The 18,690-nt window shown below is 38.7% G+C and overlaps 3 protein-coding genes across 4 annotated transcripts in view; 1 reads left to right on the forward strand and 2 right to left on the reverse strand.

Annotated features, from left to right (window-relative positions):
- Positions 1-1,308: 1,308 nt before the first annotated feature.
- Positions 1,309-10,497, reverse strand: si:ch73-314g15.3 (uncharacterized protein LOC368688 homolog). Its single transcript, XM_062989904.1, has 13 exons — positions 10,410-10,497; positions 8,032-8,176; positions 7,855-7,943; positions 6,603-6,721; positions 5,946-6,057; positions 5,759-5,856; positions 5,499-5,648; positions 4,495-4,662; positions 4,350-4,419; positions 4,190-4,268; positions 3,312-3,465; positions 2,930-3,034; positions 1,309-2,656 (listed from the first exon to the last, which is right to left on the reverse strand). The coding sequence occupies exons 2-13, from the start codon at positions 8,136-8,138 to the stop codon at positions 2,624-2,626; spliced, it is 1,284 nt and encodes a 427-aa protein (XP_062845974.1). The 5' UTR covers positions 8,139-8,176; positions 10,410-10,497; the 3' UTR covers positions 1,309-2,623.
- Positions 8,846-12,169, forward strand: arl14ep (ADP-ribosylation factor-like 14 effector protein). Of its 2 annotated transcripts, XM_062989906.1 has the most exons (6): positions 8,846-8,901; positions 8,985-9,090; positions 10,431-10,638; positions 10,888-10,998; positions 11,138-11,199; positions 11,792-12,169. In XM_062989906.1, exons 2-6 carry the CDS (start codon positions 9,020-9,022, stop codon positions 12,018-12,020), a joined length of 681 nt encoding a protein of 226 aa, XP_062845976.1. In that variant the 5' UTR covers positions 8,846-8,901; positions 8,985-9,019; the 3' UTR covers positions 12,021-12,169. The 2 variants fall into 2 exon arrangements, with proteins under 2 accessions (XP_062845976.1, XP_062845975.1); XM_062989905.1 differs by having other exon boundaries at positions 8,878-9,090.
- A 2,127-nt stretch (positions 12,170-14,296) lies between these two features.
- Positions 14,297-18,690, reverse strand: part of fshb (follicle stimulating hormone subunit beta) — a 97,469-nt gene continuing 93,075 nt past the window's right edge. The window contains exons 5-7 of the mRNA XM_062989954.1: positions 16,021-16,222; positions 15,728-15,901; positions 14,297-14,907 (exon numbers count right to left, since the gene is read on the reverse strand). Coding sequence (XP_062846024.1) covers positions 14,680-14,907; positions 15,728-15,898 — 399 coding nt within the window. The 5' untranslated portion in view covers positions 15,899-15,901; positions 16,021-16,222 and the 3' untranslated portion in view covers positions 14,297-14,679. The remainder of the gene's footprint in view (positions 14,908-15,727; positions 15,902-16,020; positions 16,223-18,690) is intronic.

The raw sequence follows: 18,690 nt of genomic DNA on the forward strand, positions 1-18,690 counted from the left end.
GATTGTTAATAGTGCCACGTCACAATTATTAAATTCCAACATAATACTCCTGAAAACCTACTGCTAGTCTGTTTGATCTAAAGTTGGGTCACAACATGATTAACCCATCAGGACTCAATAAACACACACAGATTCAAGTGTGGTGCAGTCATGGTGTAAACTAAGGAGATTTCACAAGCTGAGAGAGGATCCTTTTATTGCACCAGTGGGTATAAGGTTTCCAACACCAATGCAATTAATGTAAGTTCCAAACTTGTGGCGCAGCAGCAAACCTGATTGGCTGTTGGAAAAATGAAGAGAAATAGCCGTGCTTCTGGAAAAGACTTACAGGATGACCTGATGAACGCTGGGACGAATGTGTCAGTGGAAACCATAAGATCATGACTCTATGACGCAGGTCACTCTTGACCAAGAAGCACAGGAAGGGTTGAGTGGAATACACCTGAAGGAATTTGGACAGGACTGCAGAGTTCTGGTAAACAGTTCTATATACTAAATAAAATCAAACTGGAACCATATTTGGCCACCATTTAGTGGAGGACAAAAGAAAGTAATGTTTATAACCAGAAGAAAACTATCCTCTCTGTCAGACACAGAGCTGGTCAGTGATGTTGTGGGGAGGTTTTTCTGCTGCAGGAACCAGCAGTACTTGACCATGTGACTGGCATCATGCATTTACAGAAATACAATTCAAATGATTTGTTATGTCTTATGTGGTGAAATGAATCCTTGGTGATAATTGGACTTTCCAACAGGACAGTGATCTCAAGTCAGTCAAAGCTTGGTTAAGGAATCAGTCCTAAAATATCTTGGAGTGACCTTCTCAGTCCCCAGATTTAAAACTTAAAGTAAATCATTGGTGGGATTCAAAGAAAGCATCAAACTTCAATGAGCTGGGGTTTGATCTTACACAAGATTAATCAGTTCACAAGGTTAATATCGAACACAGTCAAGGACAATTTTGTATCTCCAATTCACCTCATTTGCACGTCTTTGGACTGTGGGACGAAAACCGGAGTTCCCGGAGTTCAAGGAGAACACGCAAACTCCACCTGGGGATCGAACCCAGGACCTTCCTGCTGTGCCGCGACAGTGCTACCCACTGAGCCACCGTGCTGCCCGGGTAAGGTGCAAAAAGAAATTAAAATTTTCATGAAGTTAAATACAATTAGATGATATATTGCCATGTATGGTGTACATGGTATATCCTAAAACAAACTGAAAAGAATAAATTGAGTTTAATTTAATTTCTATTTGAATTCCTTTACAACTAAACATTTAACATAAAAACATTACTGTTCTTTTACAGCCCAAACTGCCTTTTAAATGTTTAAACAAAAGAAAAACTTAGTTAAATAACATGAAACTACATTAGTAATAAATTGAAAGTAAAATGTGTTGGAAGATAAAGTTGTAAGTACATTTTGTTTCAGTGAGCAATCCTTCAGTGGCCGTGAGCTTTAACTTGATTTGTTTTTGTGTTTAATCTTTTTTTTCCTTCTTTCGCTCATAAGATTTAAAGTCTGGAATATATCTGTAAAATAAACAATTAAACTCAGCTGAACACATAACTAAAACATATTTAAATATCAGTCATCAGAAAACAGAAAACCCTGCTCAGTTCAACCCTCCTGTGCAGTACCAGTTTACACATGTCACCAGCGCCCCCTATCAGTACAATCGTTTCATTACAAGTCTAGTACATGATCGTTACATAAACCAACCACGATTATTTCACAAAACAAACCATCAAAACATTTTAGTATCACAGCATTTATTAGAAAACAGTTTATAATAATAATGTCTAATGGGGAAATTTCTAGCCAAAAGCACTTCTTGGAAATCCATAAGTGAACTGAAGTGGGTAAATATATCTAGATCAAGATAAGAGGCGGCAAATCAAAAACGTTCGAGTGTACGTGACTGGTGAGTTAAACACATTTAGTTAATAAAATTCTCATTTTATTCTATTTTCTACCTTTTCCACGTGATTCACAATTGTACCCATGTTTGGAATTGTCCAATTTCCAACAGTAACTTCCTTTACTGATGCAGACCCCCACCCTGACCGAGAAGAGCCACAGACTATCACATGCCACCTTACCGACCGCCTCTTTACACCCGACAGAAAGTGTGTCTCACAGAGAGCAGTACGGTGTATGAAGAGTCACACACTACATTCTGTGACTCTCTCACAGACGCTTCAACCATCAGAGCCATCAGAGGCCAAATTTGAAGCATGAGTACCCACACACTCTCCCTTAGACACAACCGATTGTGCCTGTGTGGTCGTCCGGCTAGTCGATAGCACAGCTGAGGATTAAACTTAATTGCAAAAGATCTTTGTAAAAATGGTCTAGTGGATTAGACTAGGAATATACAAAAACACGTCAATTACGTTACATCTCGTTTACATTTCTTTCACCCCTGACACAGACAGATCAAACATTTGACCAAAACATGATCTTTAAATAATTACTAGTAACTGGTAATGCGTAGGTTTACTGTAGGGTTTCAGGTTGACTGAAATGAGAATAGTGGACGTGTAAGTGTTTACTGGAGTGAGGGTCACTGCTTTTCAGCTTTCAGCAGTTTCAGCTTTAATGTTAGAGGAGATCTTCGGTCAGCTGGAGGGTTTCACAAGTGGAACATACCACTGAGGACAGAAAAGGGAACATGTAGATTTATTTATTGATTCATTTATTTCAGTCACTGCTTTATTTGGTTTAGGGTCCAAATTGGCCCGACGTCAGCCGGAAATACTGAGCGTAAAGTAAAAATACACTCTGGACAGGAAACGAAATAAAAGTGGCATTTAGTGTACTTAACCAACATAAAGTCAGATTAGTTATGAATAGGGTTTTTAAGTGCGTGCTCATGTACTGGTACTTGATTACTAAAGTAAAATATACAGATAAATCACAGGTACCTCCTCAGTCATCCCTGCCGTCTTTCTCCCTTCTGTGTTAAACGGGGGCTTCAAATACCCTTTAAAGTGCAACTTCACCAAGGAATGGAACGTCGCCAAGCAATCCTAGGGAGACAAAATGCCACAGACTAAGAGCTTTTTACTGAGTGATTTATTTATAGGCAAGCTGAGTGAATTAAAACCTGGCACATTTGGCACTAATTTTTGTATTCAAAACCTTTATAAGACAAATAAACTTGCCACGTGCACACGTACGCAGACAGCCTCGATGTTATCAGCTCTCATGTACCTTCTATTTACATTTAAAGATTTCATAAATCATACACTAAAAACATGTCAGCAACAAGACCCCATGTTTTGGAAAGGATTTTCTCAGCTTTACCCGTTCCTCCTCGGAGCAGATGTAGGTGAACCAGCGGAGCCCTGCAGACACGTGGGTTATCTCGTCAGCATAAATCACTTCCAGGATCTTTACCGAGTCTGTGTCACTCTGTGCAGCAAAGCGGGACAGTGTCTGAGGGTGCACGTCTAAACCCCTAAAAAACAATACAATAGCACAATACAACAATTAATGTTTACTATAGAACTGTTGTTCCTGCTGTTTTCAGGTCGTCCTGAAACTCTTACTTTCTCGTCCTTGTAACTGAAAATAAGTTATCTGGCAGTTAAAAGATTATTGAACTAGCTATATTAACAGGGTTGTATATAGTGTTTGTTATTAAGGTGGTGTTAAACATTTTATTAAACATGTTCCCAATCAATCAATGTCTTTTATAATAAACTAGGTGCAATTTATATAATGCTAAAGCAGATGTTTACATAATGAATAAAATTTTTAAACGTCTTTTATAATCACTGGACCTGCGATTCGTCAATAGGTAGTACATACTAAATGGCTACAGGAGAAATCGGGTTGGTGTGTAGTGCACACTACAATAATAACTGCTGTTCACGAGGAAACTGGAGCTTATTATATTGTAAGTCAGTTGTAGAAAATTAGGCAGAAATATTGCGTAGTGTTTCTTATCATATAAGGTCAATATTACATCTCAGTCTCAAATCTCAATATAAAGTTAATAGGAAATGTAATTCTGGAACAGGACAGATAGTGGCAGCTTCCTTTCTACTATTGATCTGATTCATAAGTTGCCATTCTTGGACCCTTGAGCAAGGCCCTCAACCCTAAAGTGCTTGGACGGTATTCAGCAACAGTTGTAAGTTTCCTGTAATGAAATCGTCCGCTTTTGTTTTGTAATGCACCTAGCTTCATGGACCATGTGGACGATAGCCAGTCGAGCCAGAAGATCATGAGCCGTCTCTGCAGCTGACTGCCACAAACCTGCAGAAACAGAATACAGAGCGCAAGTCTCACTTCCAATCCCGGTTATACAAACCCCAATCATGACTTTAACGTACTCACCATTATGTACTGGGAGAGCACCAAACGAGCTGCCAAGCTCTTTAATCCTTTTCTCAAGTAAATCATAATGCTGTGACATAAAAACATATCAGGTTATTACACAATCATATAACAGATAGAAGTTATTAATGCTCAGAATACCAACCTTGGCTTCGTCTCCAGCTACTTTAACAAAGTCAGTGAAGAACTGGCGTGGTAGCGAGTCTGCGGAGCTAAGCTTGACTGTAGAGAATCGAGCTATTATATCCCAGGAGAGGTCGATAGCCCACTGCTCTATGTTGGCCAGAGAATGAAGCAAAGCAATTCTACTTGCCTACAGACAGGAAAGTAAAACTTCTGAGTTATTAATGTATTTCTATCTTCTGGTCTATTCATTACAGGGGATAAGAGAAGCAAAATCTTACTGTGCAATAACTCATAGCTGGGTGTGAATACTTATATAATACCTGAGAAAGTGGGTCTGTTCTGTATGGCCAAAATAATCGTTTTTCCCTATAATTTGATAGCAATGTTTAATAATTAGACAAGAAAAGTACATTTTAATTTTATGGTTAATGAAATACAACCCCACCAGTAATACACCCCACCAAATCTTGAACGTTCTGAAGTTAAAACGGTTTTCTTTAACGGTGTGACATTGGCCCAGCTGGAATGAAACGGCATTATGGGTCCTTTGCTATGTTTACATTGTGTCTGTACAAGTTTCCTACAGTTTGTTTTCCCAACTGCCCCTGGGTAAAATGAGTGAGTAATCGTGTGAGCGTGTGTTGCCCTGCGATGAATAGCCACTCTGTGTAGATTGTAGTCCCACCCTACACCAAGTGTTCTGTGGCAGTGCCAAAGCCAAAACTAATCTAGCCAAGATGAAAATGAATGAAAATGAGTTTTGTTTGTAGCATTTAGTAAGTTTGGATCATTTATTAGTCAGCATGAGGTAAATCAGGTCCTTCAATTCATTTTTAGACTGTTTACTGATATCAGTCCCTGAATTATAACACTGATTTATATCAAAGCAGCCTAAAAATGTACAATACGTGTCAGTGAGGCTAGAATAACTATATAGTAGTTATTACTCATGTATAATTGTCTATTCTGATTCACATAAAGGCTCCTAAACTGGGCGCAATGCAAAGATGGTAGTGTGCATACCTGTGTGCCTCCTTTGCCACGTTTTATTTTTCCCGGATCCACCACCGCCAGACTATCGATCCGACTCGGCTGATCCGGTGGAGCACGCTCTCCGATCTCACCGATTTTCCCGGTGTCCCACCAACCTTGCACTTGCACAGTCAAAGCCACCTGATTTGCAAACAGAGAATCAGTAACATATAATACATTTTTAATTATACTAATTATAATATTGAAGTGTCAGTTTTTATAAATTATTTAACAATAAATCTTATTATTACCTTTTCTTGTGGGTCTGGAGTACGGAGGATTTTTACAGCCCAAAAGCAGAGGGTATTTTCTGATGATTCTAATTTTGCTTCCAGCGGTAACAGGGCATCTAGAAGAAGTTTCAAACACAGAAGAAACTGTGTAACATTTGAGATTTAAGACTTTTTTACAACCCCTTTTGCTTGTATAATTACTCACCTTGGGTTTTGGGTTTTGCTGGTTTTGTCACTGGGACTGGATAGAGAGACAAGGCACTCTGAGTATTTATAAATATCTTTCCATCCATTACTCTGACATCATACACCTGATTCTGTGTACAGTTTAACAGGATACAAAACAGAAAATACAGAATTTAATCAAAACAATGGTACAAAATACAGACTGCATCTTTGTTAAGTTTATTTTAGTGCTTAACTTACCGTTTTACATTACAGCCACATTCACTGCATTAATTAAATTGTTCATTAAATAAAGTATAAAGTTTTCTTGATATAAATCTTAGTGATGTTTTGTATTCTAATTATAAGCTTGTTGATTCATTGGTTTAACAAAGCAGTAGGAAAACAAGAAGGCAGGTAGTAAGACTGAGTGAAGATCTAGGGTCTACAGTTACATTTGTGCCATTTAACAGATGCATTTATCCAAAGCGACTTACAATTATAACTGAATACAGTTGGAGCATTTAAGGGCCTTGCTCAGGGGCTCAGCAGTAGCAACTTAAGGGTGATGGGGCCTGAACTGGCAACCTTCGGATCAATAGTCTAGAACCTTAGCTGCTGAGCTACTGCATGTAGCATTTATATAGTGGACTGTAAACCATGTATGTACACATTTACACCAGACATCATGACCAACCTGCAGTCCAGAGGACGAGGCACCGGTCTCGAGGTTGAAATCAAAATCGTGCCATGGGCATATCAATGCCAGTCTGCCATCTCCCAGGTCCTCAATGTCTCCCTGTTCAAGTGGTCCACCTGCCAATACATATAACAATTGAGTTTAATTAGAAACGGTACCAACATGCTAAATATCACTTTAGATAAGAATGTCATAACAACAGTCAAACAGTGTAACGATGAAGACTCAGCACCTAGCCAATACGTCATAATTGATTACTCCATGACTTGTGCCCTCTACCAAAACATCCTGAAAGAGAATACCCAGTTTGAAATCATTTGTGTAGTTCTTGCTGATGTTCCTTGCCTGTTTTCTTGATTTTAGTCACATTTATCCTGACCAGTCTGCAGGTTCTCGGTCTGGGTTTGCCTGTACATTCATTTTTGCAATTACTTTGGTATCAAAGTCATTCATACTGGATTTATGTTATTATCTACTTTCAGTTTTATACAGGGGGTGGCACGGTGGCTCGGGGGGTAGCACTGTCGCCTCACAGCAAGAAGGATCCTGGGTTCGATCCCTAGGCGGGGCGGTCCAGGTCGTTTCTGTGTGGAGTTTGCATGTTCTCCCCGTGTCTATGTCGGTTTCCTCCCACAGTCCAAAAACATGCAGTCAGGTTAATTGGAGACACTGAATTGCCCTATAGGTGAATGTGTGTGTGTCTGTGTGTGTGTGTGTGTCTGCCCTGCAATGGACTGGCGCCCCGCCCATGGTGTTACTGTGTGCCTTGCGCCCATTAAAAAGCTGGGATAGGCTCCAGCACTTCTCCGTGACCCTAACTGGATAAGCGGTTAAGACAGTGAGTGAGAGTGAGTTTTATACAGATCCCAAAGTGTCATTCTACATATTAACTATGGAATAACTTTAACTTTCGATTTTGTCATTTCTTAATGAATATATTTATTCATTAACATTACTAAACATAAGTTTTTGGGAAATGTTTTGCTTGGAAAGTGTACATGTGGTATCTTTTCTTTAAAAATAAATGCCACTTGATTTGACATGTTTTCTAATGCAGTGAAGTGCAAACACATTTAAACTGTGTCCACTTTAGGGGTCACTGTATTGTTAGGATATGAGATGCTCCCAACAGAAATAATGTAATTCAACCATAACATTGTCATTTTTTTATTGAAGGTGATACATCTACCTGTGTCATGTATTAATTTTGGTTTCTTTGTGCTGGTGGATATAAAAGTATTAAACACACCTTCATGTGGACAGGATGAATCCATCGCCCAGAAGCGACGGTCATCTGTCTGTATCAGAACTATGTGTTCCCCATCATCTGAGTACAACCTTAAACACAATAATCAGCTTTAAGATAGCAAGTCGGTCATTTATAATCTGCTCTGGTTAGATTTGGGTGCATGAATGAGGTGCTTACTTGGTGCAGGGTGATTTAAATGTGCTGGTCTCTCCGACACACTGCCAGTTACCAGCTTTAACTACATCTCTCAAAGCTTCAACTAAATCCTCATCAAAACGCTCCATTGTTCAGAATTACAGATTGTTATTTGTTTTGCTCTGATCTTGCCATTAAAACATAAAACAAATAGAATGAAACTCATTCACATGTGTAAACATCCACACGTTTTTAGTTCAAGTGCCCTGTAACTCATTTCAAAATAAAAGTCGCCACTTAAAGACTAAAGGCTAAAATAGATAAAAAAAAAATTCTATTAGCAATAATGTATTGTATATATGTTTTTAGCTTTTAAATAAATAATTTTACCATCCAAAAATATTAGGATGCTAGAAATTTCAAACAATAAAATTATTATGCAAATCATTATACATTGGTGCACATGGTAAACTAAACAAATTAAAAGTTTTTTTAATTCCCATTTTCCATCCCATCATTATAAATTAATATTAAAAGGCAATCGATTTAAAAGAATGAACACAAAATAGCTCGGAAACGGCTCAACTTATTTATTGTTATTTTGATTAGTATTATTTTTATTACTGGTGTTGGCATTATTATCATTACAGTTTACAGTTACCAGTTATTCATTTCTTTCTGTCTGTCTGTCTGTCTGTCTGTCTGCCTGTCTATCTATCTATCTATCTATCTATCTATCTGTCTGTCTGTCTGTCTGTCTGTCTGTCTGTCTGTCTGTCTGTCTGTCTGTCTTATTTTGGTGCTCCATTCACTCCAGTACAGCAGGTGGCGACAATAACCCACATTCTGGTTTTCCAGCCCCATGTAAACACACATGAAAAAGAAGAAGGGGGTTTGTTTCTAAAAGCAGAGGTACATGCTGCTCCACTGTGTTTATTTATCTATAATCTTATTAGATGTTCATGTGAACTGAAGCTTTTTATAATTTAATTTAGCTCTTGTGAACATCTCCCCCCGGATCTTTGACACAATGCCTATTGCTTGCTCGGCTCTCGGATGTACGAACCGATTTGTCAAAGGGTCAGAAATTCGTTTTTACAGGTGAGGCTTGTTTATGCGAATAAACATTATTCTACTTAATCATTTTGTGTGCATTTTGTCAAGTTTTAAGATATGACGCGTTAACGGTGTTCAGAAGAACAGGACAGGCTGTGTTCTAAATCGCTATTTGTTGTACACGTAGTGCACTAGAAAGGGCGAATGTACTATATTATTATTACTAAGTGTGCTGCGCTTAGGTAGTGAGTGTGGAGCTTTTTGGTACTCAGCACCTGATCCTGTGTTGTATTATGTAAACATGTAACACTGGATTTATCCAGACAGAATCACACCCCTCCCCTACATCAACTGGTTTCCAATTGATAAAAATACTATATTTTAATTTACACCCTTACATAATTGTGTGTAGTAACTACAATAAGAGTATACAGTATTATATATAATATAACAATGACATCAGATGTTATAATGTGTTTAAGTTGGAGTGGAAAAGGAGGGAAATCTACTATTAGTGTTTAAATTACATATCTGCCACTTTTTTATGTGCAATTACTATTAGAAATAATTTCAGTATTAAGAAGACATTCTAAAATGCCCTCAATTCATAAAATCTACGCTTTAATTAAAGTAGATTTACAAGAAGCCCTCATTGAAAAGTGTGACGAAAACAAAAACACAACTGGCACATCTGCATTTGCAAATACATCTGCACCGAGTCTTCGTCTTTAGTATATGAAAAGTCCAGAGCAAAGTCTCTGAGAGCACTTCTGGATACAAAACTTGATCCTCACATGTGGACACTGAGCTACATTGTGTGAAATTGAATATAAGCGTTTTATTTGTTTGAGCCGTAACTTATAGGTTCTCCAAGTTATTGGAGGAAATACCCCAAAAATCACAGCCACTAAATCACAGGTATTTCATTATACATAACAGTGTGGTTTAAGCAGCTGGAAGGATCATTACAGCTCCTGCAATTTCAGACATTTGAAACATCTGGAAATGAGTACTTTTTTACTTAGAATTTTAGCTGTCTTATAGTAGCACACTTGTCTTTTGTATTCTCTAACTACTAAGAATTTAACTTCAGTATCATCTCATATTTATAATCTATATATAGTGGATGACCACAGAGTTTTCACTAATTTGTTAAAAGTAAAATATAAACAAGAACTACAATTACTACAAATAAAGCTTTTCCCACACATTTCAAGTTACAAACACTGACTAGACTTGAGTTTCATTGTACAGATACATCAAACACTTGTTAAAGCTTGTATATGATCAACTTCCAATTACATTTAATCAGGCAGATTATCAATCAATGCAGCCCATGAGACAGAGGTATTAACAATGCTTACCCATCCTCTCTTTTTTGGCAGATTTCCCATCAGCAAGCCTCAGTTAGCCGAGCAGTGGGTACGAAGCCTCGGTCGGAAGAACTTTGCCCCGACCACGAACTCCTGCCTATGTTCAGAACACTTTCTGCCCGACTGCTTTCGTGATTATAACGGCAAACAGTTCCTGAGAGAAGATGCTGTGCCCACTATATTCACACAAGCTGCCAAAGAGGGAGGAGATAGCACAAAGGTGGGTAACTTCACCTACAGAAAGCCAGTGCATGTCTATATTTCTGATGGTAAATTTATGATAAAACACTCATATAAACACCTTAAAAAGCTTCTATTTACAAAATTATTTAAAAACACAAAACTTGTTGCAACAGATGACAGAACAGATGTCTGAATAGGCACCAGGACAACAAAAGCAAACAAAGAAATGTATAGACGAATCTTTGCATGCACCTAAATATAAGCAGAAAGAACTATTTTCTTTCAGATTGAACTACGAAAGAATCGTGGAGGACTAGTGGCGAAAGAGAACAATTCTTTTGAGACTAACCAATTCTCAAAAGAGAGGAGACAAACCCCAAGAGATAGTGGCCAAAAGGTAAGATACACCCATCATTACTGGAACCCTGAACCAGAGGTTGTTTGCTTACACTGATACTTATGCATTACAAAATAAAAGCAGATCGTTTTCTGAATTAAATATGAAATAAAAATAATACTAAGTGTGCTTTTTACAGGGCAGAACAGTGAATGAAGGGTTCAAGAAACGCGGAGGTGCAAAACTCTCATCCAGTGACAGGTAGCAGATTTTTCCCTCCCCAGTTTAAGAGACAAATGTAAATGTGTTTGGTTAAAAGGTATATAACGTCTTAAGACAGTGGTTCTGTATTTTGTGCAGCTTGTGCTCCACCCAGCCTAATAACAGAGGTATCTTCGGCATCATATCAATGTTATTTTAAATATTTTTGACTTACCTAATGAAAGGACTGATGTTTAGTACTTTCTACTGGGTGTTAGAGTAAAGAGGTTACAAACTGAGATCCTCTTAACCTTAAGCTTTCTTCTCGTTTACTCTGGAGTGTCTGATGCATTATAAAAATAAGAAATAATAAAGCATTTTCAAAAAAGGTCCGGATACTGGATTCTTCACTCACCTGTGCCAGGGTTTTGTTCTGCTAAATAGAACATCTGGAGTTTACAAGTGGAGTTACAGCTAAAAGAACATACACAACAATATTCACAAAAAGTATGTGCAAGAAAAAGTCATTATTCAGATTACAATGGGGCATTAATGATTGACCAAGACAAGTCTTAGTACTTCCTTGAGCCACTGGGGGCTGCAGCTTAAAAATGAGTTAATATGATGTATTATGTGTCGTCTCTCTTTCCAGACAGTGCATTCCAGCTAAAAGTAAAGTGTACGACAGCCAAGGCCTTCTGGTTTCCTGCGGCCAGGACCTGTGCGACTGCCTTGACGTGGACTGCATGGGCTGCTTCTACCCCTGCCCCGACTGCGACTCTCGCAAGTGTGGCGTCGAGTGCCGACGTGACAGAAAGTGGCTGTATGAGCAGGTGGAGGTGGAGGGGGGCGAGATCATCCGAAACAAGTTTGCAAGTTAGCGAATGGAAACGTCGACGTGTTCGTGTGTAAGACGTATTAATTAATGTACAATTAGTAGGTTTGCACCAAAGCTACGTTGCTTACATTGTTTTTTTAGATTGTTTTCTTCTGTCGTGTTTCTGCTGTTTAAACAATAAAACATAAAATATGATTAGTAACAAAATGAGTATATTCACTGCTGCAGTTTTAGGCAGGCTGTCTTGGCTTTGTGCTCCCAAAAATCAATCATGATTAGTATGTGCCTTAAGAAGCCTTTTAACTGCTGCAAGGCGCGCCCCCCCCACCCCCACCCCCACCCCCAGCCACACCCACACCCACCCACACCCACACACGTCATAACTGATCAAACAAATAACAGAGCAAACCTGAACAATACATTTATGGCCCTCTGGATAAAAAGATAAAGAAGAGGAATCCGAAACATCTATTGCATCCAGGTTCTGCCTGAAATCTGAAGTCTTGTGTTTATGCCATAATAAATAGTTTTGTCAATGCAGAACAAGTAAAAGTACTGACATAATTGAATGGGGAACTGACGCATGTGGCTTCGTTTCTGCGACTGTTTGTTTATTAGGATTTTAACGTCATGTTTTACACTTAGGTTACATTCATGACAGGAACGGTAGTTACTCATTACACAAGGTTCATCAGTTCACACAAGGTTATATCAAACACAGTCATGGACAATTTAGTGTCTCTAATTTACCTCACTTGCATGTCTTTGGACTGTGGGAGGAAACCGGAGCACCAGGAGTAAATCCACGCAGACACGGGGAGAACATGCAAACTCCACACAGAAAGGACCCGGACCGCCCCACCTGCGTCCCACCTGGGGATCGAACTCAGGACCTTCTTGCTGTGAGGCAACAGTGCTACCCACCGAGCCGTTTCTGCGACTGACATTATTTACCGATTTCTTTACAGTCTATGTGATTTATACTTACTTCTGCTGCACATCCGCAAAATGTGGTAGCATGGACAGCTTAAGTGCCACCTCCTCACCAGTGTGCCAGTCTGGATCCCATCCTGTCTGTTACTGAATAAAATAGAAACAAACTGACAGTAAATTGCTGTTAAAAAAGCAATATAAGCAACCTTCGAATAAAACAGAACCAACATCCTAAACCAGCAGCAGACTGAAGCACGGTGGTGCTATGTTTAACCCTGTTTAGATAAACCGTAGATAGTTTACATAGTTATAATAAATCAAGTGTTACAAACACATCACTTTAGACTGATAAATACTACTGCAGTCTAACCTTAATTTATGTTTCTTAATGTAGAACATGCAAATGTGCCTCAAAAATTCTATTAACACTGCATCGTACAGCATCCATGGCTAAACTTTGCTGTTTTCTAAAGAATAAACAAAGCAACTCAAGGCAGTCTGGGAAATGTAGTCTGGAATAAACCTAAATCTATAACAAACTGCTATGATGTGTTGCAAGTGTGGTTAATTAAATGTTATTTATGTGTTGTAGTAGTTTAGATTTTCACCCTTCTTTCATTTGTTTAACCCCCGCTTTATCCTGGTCAGGGTTACAGTGGCTCTGATTCATTGGGTGAAAGGCTGGAAACACCTGGGACAGGTCGCCAGTCCATAAGTCTTTGGACTTGTGGGAGGTAAACCACACGGACACAGAGAAACCTTGGCTAGGGAATCAAACCCAGGCCCATTTTACATTGAGGTGACAGTGCTACCCACGGTGCTGCCCCCCAAAATAAAGCATTTTGTTAGTAGTTCCTCATAAAAGACTACTACTGTGAGTTACTGTGAGTTAGTATTAACAGAGTTGGTTAAACATGATAATATTCTCTAAATGTGTATTGATATTTACACTTCCTTTATTAAATTAGATGTGGATAAAATGGATTATTCAGCAGCCCATGCTGCATGGCAAGCACCACAGCAGGCATGAAATTAACTGTACACAATAATATGCAATATTATAACAGCATGTGTTATTTTTGTTCTTTTTGAACTGTGTAATTAAAGGGTTTTCTACTACGTGGTGTCGGTAATTGCGTTTATTTGAACCGCTCATTCATCCCAATCACAAACAGTTTAAAATTCATGTGGATTCATTTGATTAGTTACAAATGGGAGCAAAACAAAACTGAGTGCAGAGAGGAATTGCATAATTATAAGCTGTGGTAAACACATGCACAGATCTTTCACGCAGGAAATTGGTTTGTGTATGTGTGTGTGTGTATACCAGTATAGACTGACAGCAGCTGGAGTGATAACAGAAATAAACAGAAGATGTTAATGCTGTATGAGCCGCTTTAATAAAACAGTGCTTACAAGAGTAGGTGATGCTAGACGACAGTGCATCGTGTCTGCTCTGACAAACAGGCACGTTGTGGACGAACTGACATGCAGAATGTTTTTAGAATTTTATTCAAGTTTGCAGCTAAAAGGATTAAAGCAAAATCTCCCTTTTTAAAGCTGCAGTACATTATTTGTAGATAAACTGATAAAAATAGCATTATTCAGTCAATGTATTCATCATAGAGCATGGATACTAACAATAGGGCACTAGTTACCTGTTGGTACAAACAATTGTCCAAATTACAAGTTACATACTGAAAAGTAATTGCTCTAAGGTATAAAGTCCTGATTCGTTTAAAGACTTGGGGTTAAGTCGTTTTGTGGGGTTAGTAGTGGGCATGGGTGTGGCAGCTGCTTGGCTGCATGCTGAAAGCTCCACAGTCTGTGATGTCTGAGTTACACTGGCTGCATTCACAGCTCAGAGCCACGGGGTAAGTGTACGATGAATCAACCCCCGGCGGGCAGCTCGGCAGCTGGATGGTCTCATAGGTCCACTCCCTGTAGTTACAGGTATTCTGGAAGTACGGCACCATGGGGCTGCGGTAGGCCCTCTCCTGAAAAAAGACCAAACCTTATTAATTATATTATTATTATTTGTTATATATATTTATAAAAATGTATTACATTAGTGGACATCTCATTCCAAATTAAAATGCATTAAACAGCCTTCACTCATCTGGGAGAGCTTACTAAAAGATTTTGGAGTGCGTCTGTAAACATTTGTGCCCGTTTGTAAAGTCAGGCAGCGATGTTGCACAAGAAGTCCTGGCTGGCAGTCAGCATTTCAATTTATCAAGGTGTTTAATGGGGTAACAGTCAGATTTTATGTCATGCTTTAACAGAAAAGGGTCTTCACCAAACGTAAAGTAAGAAGCAAGTCATTTATTCAATAGAATTAAATATACACAGATAAGGCATAACATTATGACCACCTTCCTAATATCCCAAACTGCACTGCACTGTGTATTCTGACACCTTTCTATCAGAACCAGCATGAACTTCTTCAGCAATTTGAGCTACAGTAGCTCGTCTTTTGGATCGGACCACATGGGCCAGCCTTCGCTCCCCACGTACATCAATGACCCTGTCGCCGGTTTACCACTTTTCCTTCCTTGGACCACTTTTGATAGATACTGACCACTGCAGACCGGGAACACCCCACAAGAGCTGCAGTTTTGAAGATGTTCTGACCCAGTCGTCTAGCCATCACGATTTGGCCCTGGTCAAACTCGCTCAGATCCTCACGCTTGCTCATTTTTCCTGCTTCTAACATCAACTTTGAGGATAATTGAAATAAAATTTGCATATAACCAGCACATTTCTTATAAATATTTTCAGTGGTGCGCTGCACCTGTGCTGAAGTGTGCACTGTACCTGGGTCTGACAGAGGCCTGCACAGGCCGTGGTGTTGATGGTAATGCAACTATTGCACTCCTCGCTCTCCACAATGATGGTGATGTCTGTAAGGTGACAGCAAGTCTTGCATTCTGACACTGCCCACACCAGCAGTGGCAACAGCATCACCCTGGTGACTCCACGCATCATCACCTGGACATCAGAAAACAAGTATAGTTTACACATCACCTAAAACTATGAGATAAAGCAAGCAAGCTAAAGTAAATAACACTCCATAAGAGTTTAACAGGCATCCTGAACGTTTGTCTTACCTGTTGAGGATTCCTGCTGTCTTCTGTGTTCAGTCTCCATTGGGCATCATACTTATACCCTCCTGCCAGACCAAACGCCCACCTCAGTTCAGAAAATGCTTGTGCCTATCCAATGGCAGGCGTCTCTCCATTGTGGAGGTGGAATCTAATCCCCAAAGCCCCATAGCCTTGGCATTTAGTGTGTAGTCTAAATCTTATCCTGCTAAAAAAAAAAAACTCAGCTCATCCAGGCTGCAAGGTCAAACCTCCCACTGGACAGCACAGCTGGATACCCCATTACGTTCTGTAAAATATAGAACATCATTAAGAACATAACTGATAATTAAGTCTGACTCGAGATCTTTGATGGCTCAGAGACTAGACTAAATCTACATTAGCTGAATCATAAGACCAGCTTGTTGGAAACCCCATGTTATATCCATAGGCATTACTATGGACTCAGCCTTCACTTTTTTGAGTGTGTCTGTGGAAATTTGTTCCTCCTCAGTGTGTACTTGTGGGTTCAGGGATGGATGTTGAATGAGAAGACCTGGCTCACATGTAATGTTCTAACACATCCTAAAGAGGATTAACGATATTGAGGTCCGGGTTTTGTGCAGGCCAATGAAGCTACTCCACATCGAGCCAAGTCGTATATGTAGCTGAAACACAAAAGCTCAATAATAAGAAAGGATGTCTTACTTACATACTGTAGCTCAATGTGTAAACACCTGGTTAACGTTAATTTTGTACCTGTTTAGTGGCATTTGCCTCCAGCCTTCTCTCAGGATAGTTACAGTACAGTCAGCTAAGAGACCACAACTGGCCTTGTGCAAATAAATTAATACTAATGATGTTTACAATAAGTAAATGAATATGAGATAAGATGTTTTTTGCCATCATCTTTTTTCTTTTCCACTTTTTTTATTCTCCAAATGTACAGACAATTTTTAAAATATGACAAATAAATGGACCCTGATATCTGTACAGTAATAACTCGACATTAGTTAAGGGACTCCCTGACGGCTGTGGCCACTAAGCAGCTGCTTATGTTTCTTATCAAATAGAGATGACATTATCACATAAGCAGTTCAGTGCTGGAAATGTCCTGCCTCGTTGGGTTTTAAACTGAAGGGTGATTAAGACAGGTATAGATGAGTTTGGGATTGTACACTCTTGGCGCAAATTTTCAGGAGTTTTCATGTTTTAAACGATTGAATCATTGAACGTGTGAATTAATATTGATTGTACGTTCAGTCAGAACCTCCTCCCCAAGATTCTTCCTGTTAGCCATTTTTCACACCAGTTTCAGAATTATAAAAAGACCATTTTATTTCAGAACCCAATTTGCCTACAAATCAGCACTTGTACCTAAAGAAAATTGAAATCAATAATTAAATACATAGCAGTGAAAAATTCACATCATCTAGTGCACTTCTAAAAGTTCCTCCAGGCTAAGTTTAAAGATTTTTTAATTAAGCCAAAGTAGTTTAATCATTAAATACACTAAGAAAGAGTTCAAATTCATGGAATCTACAGGGAACTTCTCGTCTACATGATTAAATGATGTACTACTGTGTGGTATAAAGTACATTTTTGAGTTTTAGAGTTTAGAGCTTACTTAAAATAATACAGTAATATAAATACATACACAATTTTAGTCGTTATAGAAATTACAGTGTAGAGAAATAGCAACATGCAGGAAAGATCGACAAAATGTGTGTACACAGCTTGATAGAAGGAAAAAATAGACAAGGGTAACTAGCAACAGATATAATTAACTTCCATGTTAAGTGGAAACAAAAACTGGAAATTCACCATATTAGGAAAGTGAGAAGCAAACTAGTAACCAGTATGGAAACTGGTGTCAGTTCCAGTTCTTGTGTAATGGTTTTCACAAAAATAAATGTTTTTCTTGAGGTATTTCTTTGTATATGTTTTCTAGAACTATATTAAAAGTCTTGTGCATAGAAAACGCTCCTAGAAGAAGGTATTATTACTGTATAATAGCTGCTACATTACTGTATTGTTAAATGACTTTATAAACTACTGTATTGCAGGCGTGTCGTTGTATTGCACTGTATTGCAACATTGCACTGTACTTGTAATAATACGGAGCCAAGCTAAAGACTGTATACAGTAATGATCAGTTACTGCACTGTTACACATGTACACTATTTTAACACAGTACATTTAGAAGAAAACAGCAGCATGTTTGAATATTTATGAAATGTACAATGATTGAAAACCATGTGACGGCTACATAAATGACTATAATTACACAAGTCATAAAAGGCAAAAGAGACCAATCTGTCTTCATCTCCTCTGTAATACGACTGCCCGTTAGATGTGCCAGTGACATCTGTGCTCAGTCCTAATGTCCTCATCAGTCCACCTCAGCACGTCACAGGAATATTTTCTTATTTGGTAGCCAAAAAGACTGAAGGAAATACTGAAATGCAGGATGAAGTGAAATTATTTGAGCTAAGCTTTTACATAAAATAATGTGGCTGAATACAGAATTATACATTATAACATGCAAATGCTCTTACAGAACCCTTCCATACAGATGAACATTGTGTGTATATTATTGTAACTGCAGCATTTCTGTTGGTCTGTACACTTTGTCGGACTAAAGAGACCCACATAGGACTCCCACCAACCAGATGATGCTTGGGTCGTGGACAGTTC

The sequence above is a fragment of the Trichomycterus rosablanca genome, chromosome 27, assembly GCF_030014385.1.
Source record: "Trichomycterus rosablanca isolate fTriRos1 chromosome 27, fTriRos1.hap1, whole genome shotgun sequence".
Lineage (NCBI taxonomy): Eukaryota > Metazoa > Chordata > Actinopteri > Siluriformes > Trichomycteridae > Trichomycterus > Trichomycterus rosablanca.